The 20725-nt window shown below is 44.7% G+C and overlaps 1 protein-coding gene across 1 annotated transcript in view; it reads right to left on the bottom strand.

The window, feature by feature from the left end:
• LOC105447885 (probable phospholipid-transporting ATPase IA) overlaps positions 1–18404 on the bottom strand; it is a 29918-nt gene extending 11514 nt beyond the window's left edge. Inside the window, exons 1-2 of the mRNA XM_011686150.1 lie at positions 18272–18404; positions 4621–4981 (exon numbers count right to left, since the gene is read on the bottom strand). Of these exons, the coding sequence (XP_011684452.1) occupies positions 4621–4981; positions 18272–18301 (391 nt within the window). The 5' untranslated portion in view covers positions 18302–18404. The remainder of the gene's footprint in view (positions 1–4620; positions 4982–18271) is intronic.
• Positions 18405–20725: the final 2321 nt, after the last annotated feature.

Here is a 20725-nt window from a genome sequence, read left to right as displayed (position 1 = left end):
TACTCGAGAAATTTTACAATGTGAGATTAAAGTAACGATTATCAACAAAGTACATACCTAAGAAATTCATTTTATATGTAATTTTGTTTTTATTATACTGTTAAACATTGTTTTTTATTTTACTATTATTTAATCGATGGAATCCAAATCAAAATCGATCTCGGCGATCCGGATGCGATAGAGGAAGCGAGCCGTGCCCTATCTTTGAGATATAACGAGAACGTAAATGTAGAGAGCGCCAAGTAGTGATCGTAGCAGAATCGATGGTCGTCGTTGTCGTGCTCATCGCCGGGCGCCGCGACGCCGTCGACGCTCCGTTTCTCGTTTCTCTTCAAGTTGATCTCGATATTTCTCTCTCTCTCTCTCTCTCTCTCTCTCTCTCTCTCTCTCTCTCTCTATTTATCTCTCTCCTTCACGCGTGCGGCCGCATCCGGATCGGAGCTCGTGCCGCGGCCAGACCGGAGCAGCAGCAGCCAGCAGCAAACAGCGGCGTCACCGGCATCGGGGAGACGACAGCGGGAACGGGGAAGACGACGGGCACGACGTCAACGACGTATACGTCGGATCCGCGGCGCGGTTTGGGGATCGCCTGTAAAATCGCCCCGATGAATAATTCTCCCCCTTTAATTGCATCGATCGTCGCGCGCGACGACGTGCCGCGCAACGACGTCGGTGCGCGTCGCGTTCGCTGCCCGGCCGGGGGGGAGGAGGGAACGGAGACGCCCGCGACGCCGACGCCGGCGCGCCTCCACTTGTCGCGGTGAGGCTTTTGAGGTTATGCCGAGGCTGGCGAGCTCGGGAGAACGAGCTCCCACCGGGGTAACGGTCGGGTTTATCGCGACGCGCGATTACAGCCGCACACGGTCGCAGTCACGCACTGCCGGCCGAACGTACGCCTTTTTTTTTCTCTTTTTTTGGCGAACGCTTGGCGAACCGGAGCCGCGTTTCCGCGTGAAGAAAAATCCGCACTGATCGCATCGTATCGTGTCATTCCGACGACGCGCGGCGACGCGACGACGACGTTTCTGTCACGTGCTCGCAGCGCTACGCAGCAGTACAACTATTACAATACTGGGTGTCCGCACGTATCTCATCTACGCGGCTTCCGCGAGACTTGATTCGCAAATGTACGCGTTAATAATAATAATGAATAATTATAAAAAATAGAAAAAATTATATAACAAGAAAAATATTTATATTATATAATAAAATATAATATAATGACAATGAAATAATAAATAAACAGAAATAAATTTATAATAAATACATTTATAATAAATGCGTCATTTATAATAAATTCAAGGTCAAGGTCAGTTTGATCTTGATATCCGAAATACGCGGTGAAACTTATATACTCGACGTTAAAAGCGTGAACGCGTGACAGAAACATCAGACACGGGACACCCTGTATACGTATGTGCCAGCGTGACAGGTTCGACAAGTTTGACTGTGCCAAGTCATTTACGGCAAGTGTCCCGTACGCCTGATGAAGGATCGGCAAACACGGGGGGGGGGGGGGAGATAAATGAGGATCTTCGGAATGTCGCGGGGAACAGCGACGCGGCGCGGCGCGATTTAATTAACGCCGGATTATCGATCTCCCGACTCCGTCCGCTCGTCAAAAAAACTCGGCGACGCACTACTATACGCTCCCACGCCGCGCGTACGTGTATTTTTTTTTCGCCCGGGAGAGATAACCGAGATTGCGTAATGTGGTTACGCGATGTGGTGGGCGGTCGCGTAATCCCGGCGTCATTACGCGTCTCCCGTCTCCCGTCCTCCTCCTTGCGTCCTCTCGCACGCAAAACGTTCGCGCTCGTTTATCGGACGATCGTCGCGCTAAAACGACGCGATTAGCATTTCCGTTGCGCATTTCACCTTCTCCTCCCCCGGCTTTGCAGATCCGTCGCGTGTTCGTGCTATCGCCGTAAAAATACGAAAAATACTGGATCTACGGAGGAATAATGGAAAAACTTTAAAATGCAAACAACATTCATCTAAGAATTAATTTCAGAAATTTATCCTCTTTTATTTTATATCTCTTCTCTTTTATGCAGCTCCGAGATGCGTCGGAAAGTAGGCCATATGTCGCTCGGCTCGGGCCAGATCGCGGAATTTTTCGATCCATCATATCAGGATTGTAACGTCCCGTTTGATCGATCGCGGCAATTAAAAAAAAGTCAGCAAAAAGATGGAATAACAAATTACACTTTGTGACATAAAATACGAAAATTAGATCTGCGAGAGATAAAGGAAAAACACCTCGATGCAAATTACACTTTCCTTAAAAATTTTAATTAATCTTCTATTATTATATCTATTCTCTTTTTAACAGAACCAAAATCCGTCAAAACATGACCATATGTTGACCATATGCTCGGGTTAAATCGCGGAATTATTCTATTATCGGAAATGTAACGCCCTATTTAATCAGAATATTAGTGAAAAAAATTCAGATAATAATACACTTGTAACTTATTACCGTATAGGAGAAGGTGATGTTGAAACGCGCATCTTGGATCTTCCGTTCTGAATTAAAAAAGAAGAGGTACAAAAAGAGAAGATTAATGTTCGAGACGAAGATTTTTAAGAGAATGTTGTTTTCTCTGCAGCAAACTATATTCTACTTTTTTTACTCCGCTTAGATTAAGTTTCCGAATTTTATGGCGATGCTATAAATACTTATGCGGACCCCGTGAAGTTGGAGAGGAGATTGTGTTACCGGTAGCGGATGCGGTGATGGAATCAGAATTATTTATAAAACGAATTATCTCTCCGTTCGATTTCGCCGACGCCACGAGATAAATTCCATCCTGCAGGGATCGCCTGATTTAATTCGTCAGCATGAAACTGCGCAATCTGCGCGAAATACCGCGATCGCGTTACAGCTCAGCAAATAAAATATCGAATCCATCGTTCGTTCTACAGACGTGATTATTGTTTTCTACGACGGACGGAGCAGCGTCTCGTTTTCGCAACGATCCCTACAGGAATTTACACGAAAAAATTCCCGGAGTTTCTCTACGTTTTACTCCAATTCGGAAAAAAAGATTTCGTGACGCCGCAATCCTGGAATCCTCAAATCGCCACGTCTCGTTCGGCGATCGATCGAACGAACCCTTTATCAAGAAGAAGAACCCAGCGCATCCGACCGCCCTGTAATCGATCCTTCGCACCTTTTCTCCGATGGACGAAATCGGACACGGCCCACACACGCACTTGCCCCTCTCGCACACAGTTTTCCGAACACGATTCGCGACTGACAGGAAGACGTGAAACGCAACGCGCGCGAAACGCGGTCCTCTTCCTCTCTCTCTCTCTCGCGCGCGCGCCCGAATTGGGATAACGATCGTCCGGAACAAGTGCGTCTACGTCATCGGACGTTCGAAGAGGAAGGCCTCCTCTCTCGCCACACCCCTGCCGGCGCAACGACGACAAAGACGACACATCGGCGGCACATTGGCGGTGCTTACGCGGTGCCGCACGTGCGTCGTTAACGCGCACACGCGTCGCCCCTATACGGGCATCGATCGCGCCGCCGGGAAATCCGCGGCACCCGGGAGGCCGCCGCGACGGCGGCACCCGCGGCGATTCGACCGCAAAAATTTTCCTTAACGCTTGGCACGCGTTCAGTGTCAGGATACCGTCTGGCGTCTAACTGCGTTAGAGCCGACCGTGACACCTTATTTGATTTCTCGCGAGCGCGACGCAACCCCGTGCTTGGCACCCCCGCGAGTCCCCAGAACGAGAACGCCCCCGCGATCACAAAGACCTTGAACAATGGTATACCAAAAGTAAAGACGCTTCCCAATCGCAGATGGTGCACGGGTTAGACCGGTTAAATTTCCCAAATCCGCGAGGATACGCGGAGAGAGAAGACGGGATGGTCCTCTTGATAAATTTGGATTTCGCGGTCCAGTAACTTTCGCGACGCTTTTTATCATTTGGCCGTTTTTTTTTTTTGCGCGAGGCTCGCACTTGCGGCCGATGCGGCACTGCTCCCGAGGGGTGGCCCAGACGGATGCGTCAACCACGTTCACGTGCTACACCGTGAAAACGCATGCGCCCAACGACGGCAACAAGTTGGTGTCAGCACCGACCGTGCCCCAGCGGAAAACGCAACGGCTGGGCTGCCCCAAGGAGGAAGCGCGGAGAAGCGTGCGATGGCGTGACGACTGTGTAAACGACGGCATCGATAGGCCAAGGACAGACCGGCGGCGCCGCCGGCGGGGTAGTTTTCTCCATTCTAAACGCTTAAACGGACCGCTTTCGTCGAGTACTATCGCTCCGCTGGAGCTTTAAAATTGCATTGAAGAATAGAATCTTTAGCGCGTAAATAAAGTTAAGCGCCTCTCCCAGGTTTCTACCAGGAAGTTTCCACTCTCCTGGAATTGATTCTAATTCTTGTAAATTGTGAAATCCCCGATGTTGTTCACGAAAACGTCGGAGACACTGATATAGTATAATAGAGTCGAACTTGCGGGCTTCAGCAGCGGAAAGTTCTTCGCCGTTCGCTTTAAAGCGGACGGACCGCTTCAGCAGCAGTTTGATTTAGGGATTGTCATGTAGGACGTATCAAGTAATTCTAAGTAATTAATTGAGACGAATTAATTTGCTCACCGTCAGAATCCGGCGAGCCGGTCTCCTGAAGCTCGATGTGCTCCCGCGTTCTCCCGCGTCTGCTGCTGCTGCTGCGCAACACGGGATCCAGTCGGAGGCCGATATTGTCGACATTATCGATGTCCCCGAGATCGATGGGACTGCCGACGATGAAGGGCCCGGTTGGATCACCCTCCTGCTGCGCGCCGTCGTTCGCGACCCGGTTGGCGGCCGCGGGTGACGCGTCGCCGTTGCCGTTGTGCAGGGACGTGTCGTCCATATGCGGTATGGAAGAGAGGTCCGGCGGGGTGAACGGTCGCAACGGCCCAGGACTCGGAACCCGCGGGTTCCCCCTGGCTGGTTGCATCGACTGTGCCGGCGCCTGCAATAAAATCGACGACGCGATCGATTTACTCGTGACCTTTCACCTCGCCGACGCAAGTATACGTGATGCGTGACGGTACTTGATTGTCAATGCGACAGCCGATCCGTATACTGATATTGGTATTCGGCGAGAAAGAAATAGAGAGAATGACGCGAATGTGGGAAGAAAAGGACTGAACGTGAAATTCGTTTTAAAGACTCATCTTCATGATTTTCCTTAATTTCTTAATCGGCTGTTTTCGCGTTGGTTCATAAATATATTTAGTCTAGTATAAAATTTATAAATATATTTATTCTAATATAAATATTCCTCGCATTTCTCGGGATAGAGTATTTTGCAAACTTATTACACAATGTAATCCGAGACTTGGAGTCACACCTGATTAAAGACGCAATGACATTGCTTATGTTAAATGATACGCCAGGCAACAAAGACGCGTATCTAAGATTATCCGACGACCCTGAAAGGAATCGCGCTCAATCTCCCTCATGACGTTATTACGTCACGGTTCATTCACCCGCGATTGTTTCGTCGTACGTCGTCACGTACGTTGTTCGTCGTAGTTTTCCTTCCTAGAAACGAGGCCTCGCCTCGACGAAGGTGAAGCTTGATCGAGCCTTGGTGACCCCGATTTATTCGTTTCCCTGAATTAGCCGGAATTGGCGAAGCTAGAAGTGGAATTGTTGAGTCACGCAGTCGGACAAAAAAGTCTATAACTATCCTATAGAAATCAAAATTGCCGGAGTTCTTTATATCGGAGTCCTTTGTATTATAACTGCGATTTTGATAACATATTTATACATTTTCGAGCGGAGCTTTAAAACTGTTCTTGTCAAGGCATTTTCTATTTTTGGATTGAAAGAAATTTTCAAATGTTTATATTCCCATTCTCGACGTGAACAGAACGGAAATGAAAAGGGAAATAAAATATGAGATTTAAAATATAACCATATAAAATATGAGATATAAAAAATAATACACGTATAAAAGATATATATCCTTCTTTTATACGTGTTTACTTAAATATATGGAGACTCTAAAAGCATTATAAAATAATTATAAAAATATCATATGGAAATTGTAACAGATATTTAAATGCAAAATAAGAGAGTGGAATTTGAATCGACATCCATCGTTAAATTCGCCATTTGTTTCTACATATCAATAAACGCGAGTTATACGCTGAACATCAGGTTTTCTATACAGTATTATATTTGACGATTATATGAGTGACATGACGTCGATGACTCATATACCCGATGGCAAGCTCGACAATAATACGCTGCTCGACCATTGGCGGCCGCATTGATGCAGATAACTTATGAGGGTATACAAATATATTTATATTTATTTTCTGTGGGAATGTAAACGGGGTCATTCTAACGGAATGCGGAACACGGTGGCATATCTTTAACGGTAAATTAGTCACGAGTGATTAAGGAGCGTCCATTAATGAATCCGTTAACAAAAGTAATGTATTCTTATCAGAAATCTCTGTTTTTCGAACAAGACGCGTTTATAGAATCGATCAAATGAATAAACAACTCGCCTCGCGATAACTGATAAGCGCCATTCGCATTAAAGCAAATCGTTCGTTCGCGCTCGTTTGTTCCACATTCATTGCACATGCGTTACGGTTCGTGGTTTTTTTTTTTATTTCGTCATAATAATGACGAAGTCGGCTGCGAGAAACAGGTGAGATGTTACGTAAGGCTCGCGTCGCAATAAAGGCACGCCGCACGCCTCGTATCGCGATTTTACGCGCGTCGAAATTGAAAAACGACACGGAGGCCGCGTATTGCGTGTGCCACGCACGTGCGTCTCTTCCGCACGATCGCGCATTGCCGATTGCAGTGATTGCACTGAATGTATGCGGCATATCAAACGAACGTTGCCGAGGGCGGACAAAAATGTGCGTGAAGAATGAGAGGACAATGGACGACACTGTGAGGCGAAGCCAAATTCGCAAAGACGAACGTTTCTCCGAAAGCGAGCCGGTCGCTTCGCGAAGCCGCGTTAACTCATTTCGCGGATGCGCGTGAAAACTGGCGCGGCAATTGGCACAACTTGAGTGTCACCTAAACTTTCTTGAATAATTGAGTGACATAAGTAAATATACGGGTCGGTGGAATGCTCGATTTTCGTTGTGAATTTTGAGTTTGTGTTTGCACAGACGAACGTTTCGCCGAGCGCGCCTTCAGCTTATCGCCACGGCCTCCACCTTACGAATTACGTAAAATTTGCGGCACAAATGTACAAGCGATTGCTCGCCGTCAGGCGGATCGCTCGCAGTCGGATTACAGAATTATTATCAATTTCAATAATCACCGCGCGATGATACTCACTACGATTAAACGTGTCGTCCGAGGCTTGTTTCTAAACCTCGTTTTGAAGCCTCGATCAATTTCACGTCGCGCGGCCCGTCGTACACTTATCGCCCCGCCTGATGATGATCGCCGATCCACGTCTCACTCGGCCAGTAATTCATCGCCCCGGGAAATTTGCCAGCGCAAAGTTAAGAGAGTCCGCACAATGTCTGCCTTATTAAATATCACGCACACCTTGACGGTGGCACGTGCGTACACGCGGCGAAGCGTACACGAATGCGGGCTTCAGATTAATCGCCACTCGAATCACTTCGATGTCTTGTCGTGGAAGTGATAAGGGAGAGATGGAAGATGGATTTCCGACAATTCCCGATGAATTTTCAACTTATCTTCCTTCTCGGGAAAGCTCGATAAATATGGAAGACTCTTGCGCGAATCAGTGAAGATCGTTTATCCAGTAGTAAAAACACAGAAGTGGTCGGACCAAATTTCTTTTATCATGGAAGATTGCTGAACCTGACAGTTGATAGAAAAACACTCCCTTCCTTTACTCTCTCTCGAAAAAGCGTTATATAAAGTTGCAATCGAAAACTTTGTAAAAAATTTGTATTTCTTATTTAAAGCTACTTTTCCCACGTGCGATAAAATCAATTTTATTTTCTACAAATTCTTCTCAATCACATTTAAATAGTAACGATTTGAGGAAGAAAAATATCGTCAGCACTTTTCCTTGGACTTCAACTTTACATGCAGTAGGAATGCAACTCGGAAAGAAGTCAACCGTAATCTATTAAAGTCCATTGAAGTCTATTAAAGACTGTTTAAGTCCAAGCGTCAATAAGCTGCAGCGCGCACAATCGCGAATAAGTATTCAACAAAAAAACTCCTTTTTATGCGTAGGACAATCGTCAAGCGATTAAGAGGCACGCGCTTCCAGTCACAACCAGGAAAAAGGCACAGTTATTTGTCACTGAATAATTAAAAAAAAACCGAGCGACTATCGGCGCGCATACCAGTCGCATATTGCGACTAAAAAGCTGCATTCACCAACCGCGTGTTGTCGACGCTTATCGCGAATTTCTAAAAAAATCGTTTACGTTAACGGCGCTGCCGACGACGGTCGTTTTCATCGTGCAAATAACACCGACACGACGACGGCCAGGAGCGGAGTTTTTTCCCCGAGGACCGTCCAGCAGTCACTGTGGAATTCCAACGTGATACCCGGCGAGGCACGGCCGATAGAAGTGAGCGAAACGATCGATAACGCAAGACACGAAGTTTCGACCTGATAAGATCGAGATTTCTATGGCGCTCGGCCTGGCCGTCCGTTCGTGAGGTTTTACCGAGACTGTCACGACGATTCCCCACGGCCGACTTCGATAAGGCGAGACCTTCGATTGGGAAGGCCATCCCTCACCGCGATCGTATCTTGTCGCGACTAGGTGACAGAAGACGAAAAAAAAGAGTCCCTCGTAACACGTGTGCGATTTTCAGAAAATTTTCAGAATAAAATTACCGAGTACGTAGTTGGAAAATTTGACACATTTCATATGTCCCAAATGGTCCACTTAAATTTTTGTTTTAATTTAACATAAGATGATTGTGTTAGAAAGTAACACAAATATTATATTAAAAAATTAAGAAAAATGTCATACAATTTGTAAGCAAACTGTTTGGAAGCATTTTTTTTACGTAAAAATTTACAATATGTTAAATTAATAAATATTTTATTCATTTATGTTAGAATTTACATTACTTTAAAATATTTTATTTTTATGTTATTCGTTCATTTACTAATAAATTGTATTATTTTGACACTAAGCAATGTTAAATTTCGATTTAACACAAAATATTAAAATAACATAATCATATTATGTTAAATTAATACTCAAATATGTTAAAAATATCAATACAAAATTTTAACAAAAACTTGAGTGAACCGTTTCTAACACAAATACAAAATGTTTTCTCTTGTGTATGCGCCTCTCATGTTACAAAGAAGTGTGTCTTCTTTCTTTCCAACAATTCCAACGCGAGGAAATTATTTAACTTTTAATCCCTACTCGTGTACTTTATTGCTTAGAAAAAGTTCGAAACTTTTTATTTAAAAAAAAAAGATTGTTTAAAAAGAGTTTATAGTTTCAAAATTTGATTCTCTATATCGTTGTGTTTTTTAAAGGAAGAAATATATATCGTGCGATATTTTTATTTGCTCGAAAGGAGTTTTTCTATAGCGTGAAGTTTCCCTGGAATATTCTATAAAACATAACAGAATGACGTTAATAACGAAAATCCAAATTGGATTATAACGAATTCGCCAAAGAGGATTGATTATCCAAGTCATCGATTTCCGCAGTCGGAAACCACGGGGCTCTTAATTATTTCTATTAGCGGTGATTGAACGCGACTTTAGTGACACTCGTCTGATGGGCGCATCGATCGCCGAGATGCGGAGCCTCCAATCTGATAAACATGTAATTTTATCGATCGCCGCGAGTCGTACAATTTTATTAATCTCTCGCGCCCTTCCGATGGATAATTCAGTGCCTTTGACAAATAAAATGGACATTATCTTAGTAAATAGATCTGTCTTGAAATTGTCTTGTAAATGTACACATCATTTCTTTGTGCGCAGCACACGTGCTAAATATAGTCTCGATTTGTCATCTCATTAAACTCTGAGTGACCATTCTTGCAAATTGCACAATTCTAAAACGGAAAATTGTCGTCTACAGCAGTTTATTCCTGTCGTCGCGTTACGTTAAAATGTATAACACAGGTTAACAATAGCGCGGTGGGAAAATTAGATGCACGTGCTGCTTCCCAAGGACCCGCGCGCGACAATTCCCCGCGGAGAGAGACACGAATTCATCAATAACGCAAACATGATACGCGATGCAAGGGCGAGGAGGAAGAGAAGCGTGATGATAGAGTGTAAAATGGTCGATAGTATCGACGATGCCTCTCTCCGCATGCGGCAAGGTCATCGTAGATCGTCAGAATCGTCAGCGGGGGTAAAGAGGCGTTGAATAATTGAATTTTATCGAGTTGATAATGAGACAGCGAAACCGCGCGGTCCGCGTGCGTCATTTTGCTTCGGCTCTCTCTCTCTCTCTCTCTCTCTCTCTCTCTCTCTCTCTCTTTCTCTACGGCTGCATTATGAACGAGTGCCCTTTGCCGGCGAGAGCGAGACCAAATGGATCATTAAAACCATTGTTCCAACCCCCATCCTTTTCCTGGAAAGAGCGTCACGCTCGGTGACGAATTTCGCGCATCGGTCGGAAATGTCAGCTCCCCGGAGTGGTGACTTTTTGCCGTGAATAGGGTTGCCATATCAACATTTTCAAAGATCTTATGGGTTAAAAAAAACTCCGGACATTTCGCTTGCAATCCCGGCAAAAATGCGTGTAGATTAATAAAATTGATCAGAAGTCATCAATTATTTCACATCTAATTGTTCATTAATAGGTGTAGTGTATAGTAAGTCTTATGTCCATTTCTACCAATGTAGATTAACTTCAATCTCGGTTTTATTTACTTTTTATCTTTTTCTAATTCTTAAAACTAGAAAAAGATACAAAGCAAGTTAAACCTAAATTAAAGTTAATCTACATTGGTATAGAAACGGATTAGGCCCGGTTTTACAATTCGCGGTTAACTCGATTTAACCGAAGTTTAACTCGCTTTATCTTTTTCTAAGAATTAGCAAAAGATAAACAGTAAGTTAAACCGAGATTAAACTTGATATCTTATATTTGTAGACCCGGGCCTTAAGCCGTAAAAAACTGATCCCAAACATATATTGATTATTTTCTTCACTACGCTTATAGGCTTGCTACATCTGTAGATCAGGACTAAAACAGGATAGCGCGGAAACATTCGAAGCAAAATGTTTAGAGGATTCCTTGAAATCCCGGACATTTTCGGAAAATCCCCTCGGGCGCCCTAAAAAAAGAGGACAGATGACAACCCTAAGGCCGCAAACTGTCTCTCCGTCTCGACGCGGAAAACGGCCAAAGAGAACCGACGGACGTAAATTGTCTCCACCGCGAGGGCTATTGCGCAAATTACCACTCGCGCGCTTCCGGCACGACGACGCTAATAAGCGCCGACGTAATTAGCGTGACACGATAAACGCAACGTGAAACGTAATAGTCCTTAGGATTGCGCACGATTTTTTTTTCTTTCAGCCTAACGGTTTAACGCGAACGGTACTCTCATATTGAGCGTTTTATCGTTTAATCTTTTCGGAAATACATCACGCAAATCGCATAGCTGCAGCTGCAACAATATTCTCCACGGCATATTCGAGTATTCTATACAAGCGACTATTCGTCGGTTAGGATCAAACGAAATCTTCTCTCAAATCGAACACACCGGATGACACAAAAGGCGCGGCGCCGTCAACTTTGTCGCATTGATTACGCTCGCGGGGAAGGTGTGTGCCGTGACAAACACGTGCACGTTGTGTTTGCAAATGATAATGACGCGAATCCATCGATAGCCCGCACGTAACGCCACACCCTTCCTCGAAATGAGGCCGCACGACCTTTGCCATTATCAAAAGGGCTGGCAGGGCGAAATTAGTCCAGCGCAAAGAATCGCTATTCCACGACGAGTGTGTGATCGTTACTCAGATATCGGCGATCTCGCCGCGAATTTACGACCGCTATCCCGCAGATTCGCAATTTTTATTATGTTGCAATAAACAATTAAATGTAATTGATACACAGAAGGAGAACAATTTTGATGTAATTTTGCTAAAACTTTTGCTGGATACGGATCTGAAAATAATTTTATCTGATCATCAAAATAATTTTGTTGGAAACTCAAAAAGTATTGCTGTAAAACGTTTTGATTTCTATAGTAATCAATTTGAATTTCCAATAAAATTATTTTCACAGATCTGTATTCAGCAAAATTTTTAGATCTTCCAGTAAAAATCGTTCTTTTTGTGTAACAGCAATAACTTGCATCACGATAGTGCATTAAATTCTTTTATACGCGCATGCAGACTATTTCGAAAGAAATCTGGCCGTCTGCAAAGAGAGTCGCGTATGTTGTTCGAGATTAAAAAATTTAAAAAGCGAATTCTCTTTTCTTTCGGCAAAGACGCGCAATTCGCTTCTCCGGATAAGCGGTATGCTATAACAAGCGAGAATGCACGGAAAGAAGAAAGATTTAAAAATTTTGCTGATTACAGATCTGAGAAAATAATACTTGTTGGATCATCAAACAAAATAATTTTGTTGAAAATTCAAACCGTGATTGCTAAAATATCAAAATGTTTTACTTATGCAATACTTATCATTTTTTAAGTTTCCAACAAAATTATATTTTGATGGTCCATCAAAATTATTTTCAGATCAAAATTTTTGGACCTTCCAGCGAAATCGTTCTTTCCGCGTGGGAAAATTGAAGAAGATGAGCGCGCGAGTGAAGCGCAGATTTGCGCTTGGGATCGAAGCAGATTGTGTTTATGCCACGCGCGGTGAACAAACGACAGCCGAAACACTTACGAAACTTGTGCCCGTCGGCGATTATGTAAGCCCGCCTGCACCGCCACCGCCGCCGCCGACGCCGCCGTCGTCGCGCAACACGTCTTTACTACCCGCCGCGCGTTATTCCCGAGCGCGGTCCGCGCGAATCTAAATCCAACGGCTTCCGAGGCTCGCGTGACACGGACTCGCGGCACCGTTCGTCACGGGCGAAATTCGTGCGTGCACGCCGGGCGGCTTTTTAACATTCCACGTGACGGCTCGGGGAGGAGGTGGAAGAGGAGGCTTTTTATCAGACATTTGGGTCAAGTATCCGCGGCGCCGCGGCCGGCCGCACCCCCGGACGAAACCGCACAAAGTTCGCCCCCACAAATCGCCTTCCTGTCCCGCCACGGTTTAGGCCCGCGTTGGCCGTCTCTACGGCCGGCTAATGAAATGCAATTGTTGGCATCAGGATGACGTCCGGTCCGGACGATCGTCGGCTGTGTTATTCTCGGAAGAACGCGCGGGAGAGTCGCGCTCTCTCCGTGCCGCGTAAGTCGATTACGAAATTACGAGCGATCGAGCGCGGTCGTTTACGCGATTAACGCTACCAATGATTTCAAGAGCGATACAATCTCTACAATCGATGTTATTCGAGCGTATAAAAATAATAAGGGGTTTATAAAACGTATAATTACAGCGCCACGGATTTTACAGTGTTTACTTATATCTGTTCGGCTAATTTATTCCGAAATCGCGTGCTGGTAGATTCTAGACCTGTCGTAGTTCCCCCTCTCCCCCGAGAAATTGACTTTTCAGACTCGTGCATTTTACTGTTTTTACAACTGGCACGTGTACTCGGCTGTTGCACACGGAAAGAACGAATCAATTTTGCTGGAAGGTCTAAAAATTTCGCTGGATATGAAAACAATTTTGTTGGAAACCGATTGCTAGAATATCAAAACAAGCTTATCATTTTTTAGTTTCCTGCAACAAAATTATTTTACAGCAATGCTTATAATTTTTGAGTTTCCAACAAAATTATTTTCAAATCTGCATTCAGCAAAATTTTTAGAGTTTTTAGAGGTTTCCAGCAAAATCGCTCTTTCCGTGTGCAGGTGAACTTTAATCGCGCGTGTCGAGATCCCGGTAAAGTGCACATCTGCACAGCTGGCGCACGTGAAACATTTCAATTGCCAACTCAGACAAATAGGGATTATCCCGGGAATAGGGTTGAACACGTGGAACACACGAGCGACACATCGCCACCGTGAATAAGGCCGGATTTAATTCTGTAAACATTGAATAGTTCATCCGCGTGGGAAATCGGATTTAGAGCGTAGCGAGAAGTCCACGCCGGTCGCCACTTGTTACTCGCGACGTGCTGCGTGCGATCGAGAAAAATAATCGAGAGAACAGTTAACTTTAAACTGCGTTAGTCGGGGAATGCTCGCACTTTATTCTTCATCGCAAAGAAATTTAACGCAAGAAATTTGTTGCATTTCGCAAATTCTAAAGCAAATTGTTAATAACGTCACGACTCTGTATTTCGTTATATGTCCGCATTTCTTTATTTATTTTTTTCCTGGAAAAATATCTTTAGCTAGTAAAAGTATTTAGCGGTTATTTTTCCTGAAAAGGTATTTTTTTACCTATTTTGTACCTGGAAAAGATTTAATTCGCAGGACTTCAGAGAAAAAAAATTGAATTTGCTCGCGTGGCATTTTCTTTTCATATCGAGGACCCTTTAATTATTTTTTTCCATCTAAATTTGTCACGGAGGAAATAAGAGAAACAGATAACCGTGACATCGGCGTGGATTCACGGAACACGCCATAACGCGGCCGCTCCCATTCTTCACGAAAATAAACTGACGAAATTGGAGCGTATATAGGGAATGTAAAGCTGGCCGATGTTTGGCTCACGCAAAGAGAGACGAGAGACTCCACCCTTGTCGCATGATCTGGATATTAAAAATACCCTGTGGAGACAGGATAATAAAGGGGAAACGCTAATTAATTCAACGACACGACAGTCAGTTAATTGCCACGGGCGGGCATACATGTATACATATATGGAACGTTTTAATTAGAATAGAGCGCGGACTTCTACACAGAGACAACGTATACAAGATATCGTATCACACGAATCAAGATAACGTAACAATCATTCGGCGAAATCAAGATAGAAGATAAAAAGGATGAGACAGATATAATCCAAGATATAATCCAACGTGTGGTATATACGAAGAAAAAATTAATTTTCCGAGTATTTAAGGGGGGGGGGGAGGCGCGAAATAAGGCAGATAAAAGACTGAAAGTTTCTCAAGTTTCTTGCCACTCCAAGAAACGCGACACCGGGCGACTTCTGTAAGCGTTAATTGAGTTTCTAATCTCACGTGACAGCGCGCAGTCCTACAAATAACGGGAAAACAGGGGAGATCTTATGAGCAGATAATAGCGAGAAAGAGAGAGAGAGAGAGAGAGAGAGAGAAAATAGTGGTTACTATCTCTCTGCGTCTCTGAAACGGATATATTGTGCGAATTTACGATATAGGTATTACGAATGAAGCGCTCCACCGTGATTATCTCGAGACACAGAGGATTACCGTCCGATTAATTTTTTGCACGTCGCGCCGCCAGTCGGGGAGGGAGGATTATCTCGGTCCCTAATAAAGAAACACAATCCGCTCGTACCTTTCCGCGGGAATTAATTCCGTACGGCGTACGGAATGAGTTCGCGTTCTGGATTTAACGCGACGGCCGTTATTTTATCGATCAACCGGGGAGCGTAGTTACTGCTGCAAGGCCGCGGCAGTTTCAGGCTTATTTCTGAATGGACGAAGCGATGCCGCGATTCCATCGATACGCGCCGTTTACCTGCTCGCGGGTTCGCTATATATATATATAGGTATCGCGGGAAGATATTCATACGCGCGCGTTGTGAGGGGGAGAAAAAAGGGACTGTTTGCACGAGCGAAGACGCTTGCTTGCTTGCCTTCGTTCAGACAAACATGTATAAAGCCGGTGGCGTAGCCTGCACGGCAAGCGAAGACGTCGCTTGTCTCTCTCTGTCGCCACGAGACCGCGAATTCACGGTGCCCCCTCCCTCCCCGTAATAAAAATAATAACAACTGCGAGATATTTGCGAAAGATACGTGCACCGAGATCGCGGCGCGAAGGCTCGATCCCCCTCGCGCGTCACGCGACACGAATCCGTGTCGGCTTTGGATGCTCGATATTTCGGTGGCGGGCTGCGCGGGATCGATATGCTCGCGGACGAAGTAAATAGCCATCGGTATCGCGGCGAATTCAAGCACGCCCGCGCTGGTGCCCCGCGCGCGCAACCACCGCACGAACCGCGCAAAGACGCCGTTAACGGCGGCCCGCTCGGCCCAGATCAGGAAGATCGATGCATTATGCAACAAGTAGCCAGTTTACCCCGCTGGCTGATTGTCGCGAGTGAAAATTCCACGAATGTTGAAATGCAAAATCTGTCGCCGGCGCGGCATCAGGCCGCGGCGATAGAGTACTTCTGTGACCCTGCGCCTCGGCGCGCCCTTGCCTCAATGCCGAATATCGCGCGCCGCGATAAATTTATCGTTAAATTTATCGCCCGGACCTTCCGCGAGACAATGCAATTGTCATCGTGAAACTGACTGTTAAATGCATGCAGTCACGCGAGAGGAAGCGTGTCGCCTTATAGTCGCGCATAATTTTCAATCGTCGTGTCCACGAGTGATAATCGAGGGAGAATTAGAGCGATCAAGTTCTCCGAGGAACTTCGAGCAAACTCTGGATAATTTCTTGACTAACACCCACAGTATTTTATCGACGGAAGCATTAATTCTTGTTGCTCTTTTAAATAACAGCGTACGAAGTCGGAAATTGTTTTGTCAATTGAATTATAATCGCCGACTAAATTAATCGGAGTGCGATCGATATCGCCCTAATGTCCATTTTCTATCGATGTAGATTAATTTCACTTTCGGTTTAACTTTTACTCTCTTATATCCTTTTTTCCATTTCTTAGAACTAGAGAAAGGTAAAGAGTAAGTTTAAATCAAGAGTATATAAAGTTAAGTTACATCGGTAAAAGTAAACAGAGTATTAAGGACGTTTTCGACGACGAAAAATTACCGAGTATATCTCGTTCAAACTGAACTAAATATTATCCTCCCCCGCTGTTTTCGCCATCGTACGAATTTCCCGATATTAATTGTTAATTGTATCCCTTAATGTTAATTGTAGGTATCGGGAAAATTCTTAGAAGAGTTCACTTTCTTAGAATTCTAGAACGAGCCGATTGAACGAGCCTCTCGCCCAACTTTCACCTGGTAATGACGCGAAGGAGCGCGATGGAGCACCATGCATTATATAAGCGTGCAATCGGTTGACGCGCGTTAAGCGGAGTCTACCATGAGACTTGAGACTTAAGATTTAAGAAAACTGACCAATCACAATCGATTATTCTTCTTATGTGAGATGAATAATCGACTATATGATTGATCAATTTTCTTAAATCTTAAGTCTTAAGTCTTATTGTAGATGCCACTTTAATGTCGCGCGCGTACGGGATTAAAGACGCCGGGGAAAGAAGAAGTTCAGGCGAAGGAACGCGTCTTGTTGCTGTGCGCAGGAGTAGCTCTCTCTCTCCCTCTCTCTCTCTCTCTCCGTATCGCAAGCCAAATGTGCATAACACGAGATAATCTATTCCGACACCTTCTCGACGGCACCTGCCGTCTTAGAGCCGAGAAATGTCAGGGGTAACAAATAAATATTTAGCGGAGCGCGAGTATATTATTTACTGGCGTATGCTGTCGTCCGCGCAAATAAAAAAAAAGCCACACTGACCCTGTAACGGAATGAAAATAAAGTTGTTGCGCAAATATAGACTTGTAAACCTCAGGGCTCGCGAATTAGTTTCAAAAGTTGTGCTTAGGAAACGTACTATACGTCGGCGTGGCCTCGCAAAGGGAAAGGAAATCACCTCAAGGCTCGCGTCAAGGCCACCCAACGGCTTCGGAATCTTCGGACCTGACCGCCGATTTAGGACGACTTCGATCAAAGTCGCGATTAACTTAATCGAGGAATCAATTCGACCGGCCGTCGAGACTGCCTATGAAATTCCCGTGTGTAATTCGTTTTCCCGATTCAATCTGTGTCCTTTCCCACGTGTCAGATGACGAAAATTGATGAATTCCGTTTTTTTTCACGTTGGTGAAATAACACAAACACCGCGCTACTCTTGCCGAGATCTGAGATTTAATCGTCAATCAAGTTAATCGGAGGTCGATCGGAGTCGCCTTTTCGGCTGTCCCCGAGTGGGCCACCCTTCGCCCTGCGCCTGACATCCCCCGCGTTCTAACCTCAAACCCCGGGGTCGTGGGGGTGCTTGGAAAACAACGCGTTACGGGGAAAGCGCAGACAGACACGAGACAAAGAAGGGGAAAAGAAGAGAAAGAGGAAACAAACACTCACCCGTCGCACCTTGTCGCGTATCCGCCGCATTTGACTATGCCGTCGCACGCGTGCCAGCAGCTTGTCGGCATTTCACCGCGTCGGGGAGATAAATCCGTGCGTGGGTTTGTGTGTGTATTATATTATGCACCACCAAGGAAGCGTGGCCGGTCGTCGTCGCCGTCACGCACGCAGGCACGCACGACGCTCGCACGCATGCCGCACGCGAGCGCGGACGCGGGCGCGCGGGCCGCTGCCTCGCGGCCGCATCAGGGGGGGAACGCGCGTATACCGATTGACAGGCGACGGGAATGTCGGGAATGCGGATGACGAGTTACGGAACGAGGAGACGGAACGACTGTACGACACGCGGAGAAAACGTGCTGTTCCTATCTCGATTCCCCTTCGCGCCTCTCGCGTTCGAATTTCGCCGCGGTGGCACGTACGCGCGCGACGCACCGTGCGACCGTCCGCGATTATCCGGTCGCGTTCCGCGGGCGAACTGTCTCTCGCGATCGCGGGGCCTCCGCGGGAGTCGCGCGCGAGTTGCGAGCGAGCGAGCGCCACTCACGAGGCACGGCCGCGCGCCGCTCTGTCGTAGGCGTTGATGATGACCCCCGGCGTGGACTAGATATACCCACCGTCGTGAAGACGCGCTGTAAAGATCGCGGCGGTGCCGCGCGCGAGGGACGCGACCATTTATTATTAACTCCTCGTGGATACCGTACTCCGTAGGCGGGAAATGCATCGCCGCTGACGAGTGACGCCGCTCCCGCTCGCCGACCTTGCCGGGCTGCTCCTCGCGCGCTCCAGGTAGCGACATCTGTCGATCGATCGCGACACCGTCGTATGACTTCTGCAGCTCTGCTCCAGCGATAATTGATGTTCCAGTCTCGGCAAATAAGTTCGATTATCTTCTTTATCGACAGCAAATAAAAGTTTTCTGGCACACGTTGTACTTTATTGGTAATTTAAATTCTATACTTACAGAGAATTTTATATAATTTCAATATAATTTTATTATATATGTTTTATTATGTAATATAATTAAATAATATAAATTTACAATGTAATAAAATTGCATAATTAAATTGCATATAATTCAATATAGTATAATATTATTAGTATATACATATGTATATACTTTATGTAATTCGTTTTAAATTGAAATAAAAATCAGTTATATTGTTCTCATAAATGTAAAGCGACATTTTCGGTATTTTTGACTTACTATTTTTAATCTTTTGCCAGAACATTTTTCTAAACATCTTAAAAACTTCAGAATTTTTTTCAAAATTAGAAGTAACGTGTATACAAAAAATACGCCCGATTATTTCATAGGATTGGGAAAATGCGATTTACATCATACAAAAATTACAATACAATAATTTTTAGATTACAATACAATAATTTCTTTCTTTTTTTATTTCTTATTTTACTATTTATTTTGTAGTAGTAATTGTAATTTATTTTAATAATTTTAATTAGCACATGTAATCTACTTCGCTTCTGTGATAATTTGTCGTTGGATTTTTTTATTTTTTTTTTTCTAAATCCTTTCTTTTAAAATTCGTAACATTCATTCATATATATGTATAATTATATGTATGTACGAATTCTGCAATTAGACACACTAGTGCTCACTCATTGTTCAATATAAAGACACATTAAAATCGTCACACTAATCGATGTAAAGGTGTTCAATATAAATATACGAGTTAAACCACGAAATTCTTAAAATTATTAATTTTATTGTATTTATTAAAATATACCTTATTTATATGTATTGGGCATTTTATTATTCAATTTCACTTATATCGAGTTAGAACAGTGTATGTATACATACATACAATGATACATTTAATGTACATATACACTGAATGCGCATTAGTTCGATTTCGATATTAGATCTATGAATGACTAATATTCGACCAGACGCCGATTAATTTAATCGACGATTAATTCGATTGGCAGAGCTGCAGCCTAAAGGCAAAGATCGAGTTTCTAACGGTATATAATTTGTTGTCCCCGATCCAATCTTTTCATCATACACGTTAACGAAAGATTAATAATTCTGTCCAACGAAGCGCGGTTAACACAGATATTACTTCACGATTAAATTAATCGGAGTTTGATCGAAGTGCCTGCACCCCCTACCCGCAGTCAGTCGAGGGGACATTTAAAAATGGCCGCGGTATCGGTGCGTTAGGGAAACAGTAAACATACCGATCGTCATCGGGAATTGGAGTGCCGGATGCGTCGATATCGCGATCGTCGCCGCCGCGCGAGTCACGTCGATGCACGCGCGTTCTATTTATAGCCTTCCCGATTTTTTTTCAACACCGCCTGCCAAGTATTTTGACGTAAGACCCGCAACCGGACGCGATTTCGCGTCAATGAGATAGCTGGTGGAGGATCCGCGTCGCGAGGAGGGATCGCGTCTTCGCACATTCTGTGCCGCCGCTCCGCTCGGAG

Source organism: Wasmannia auropunctata, unplaced genomic scaffold, assembly GCF_000956235.1.
Source record: "Wasmannia auropunctata unplaced genomic scaffold, wasmannia.A_1.0 LD336090.1, whole genome shotgun sequence".
NCBI lineage: Eukaryota > Metazoa > Arthropoda > Insecta > Hymenoptera > Formicidae > Wasmannia > Wasmannia auropunctata.
The sequence above is the reverse complement of the archived record's forward strand: the minus strand, read 5'-3'. Positions and strand labels throughout refer to the sequence as shown.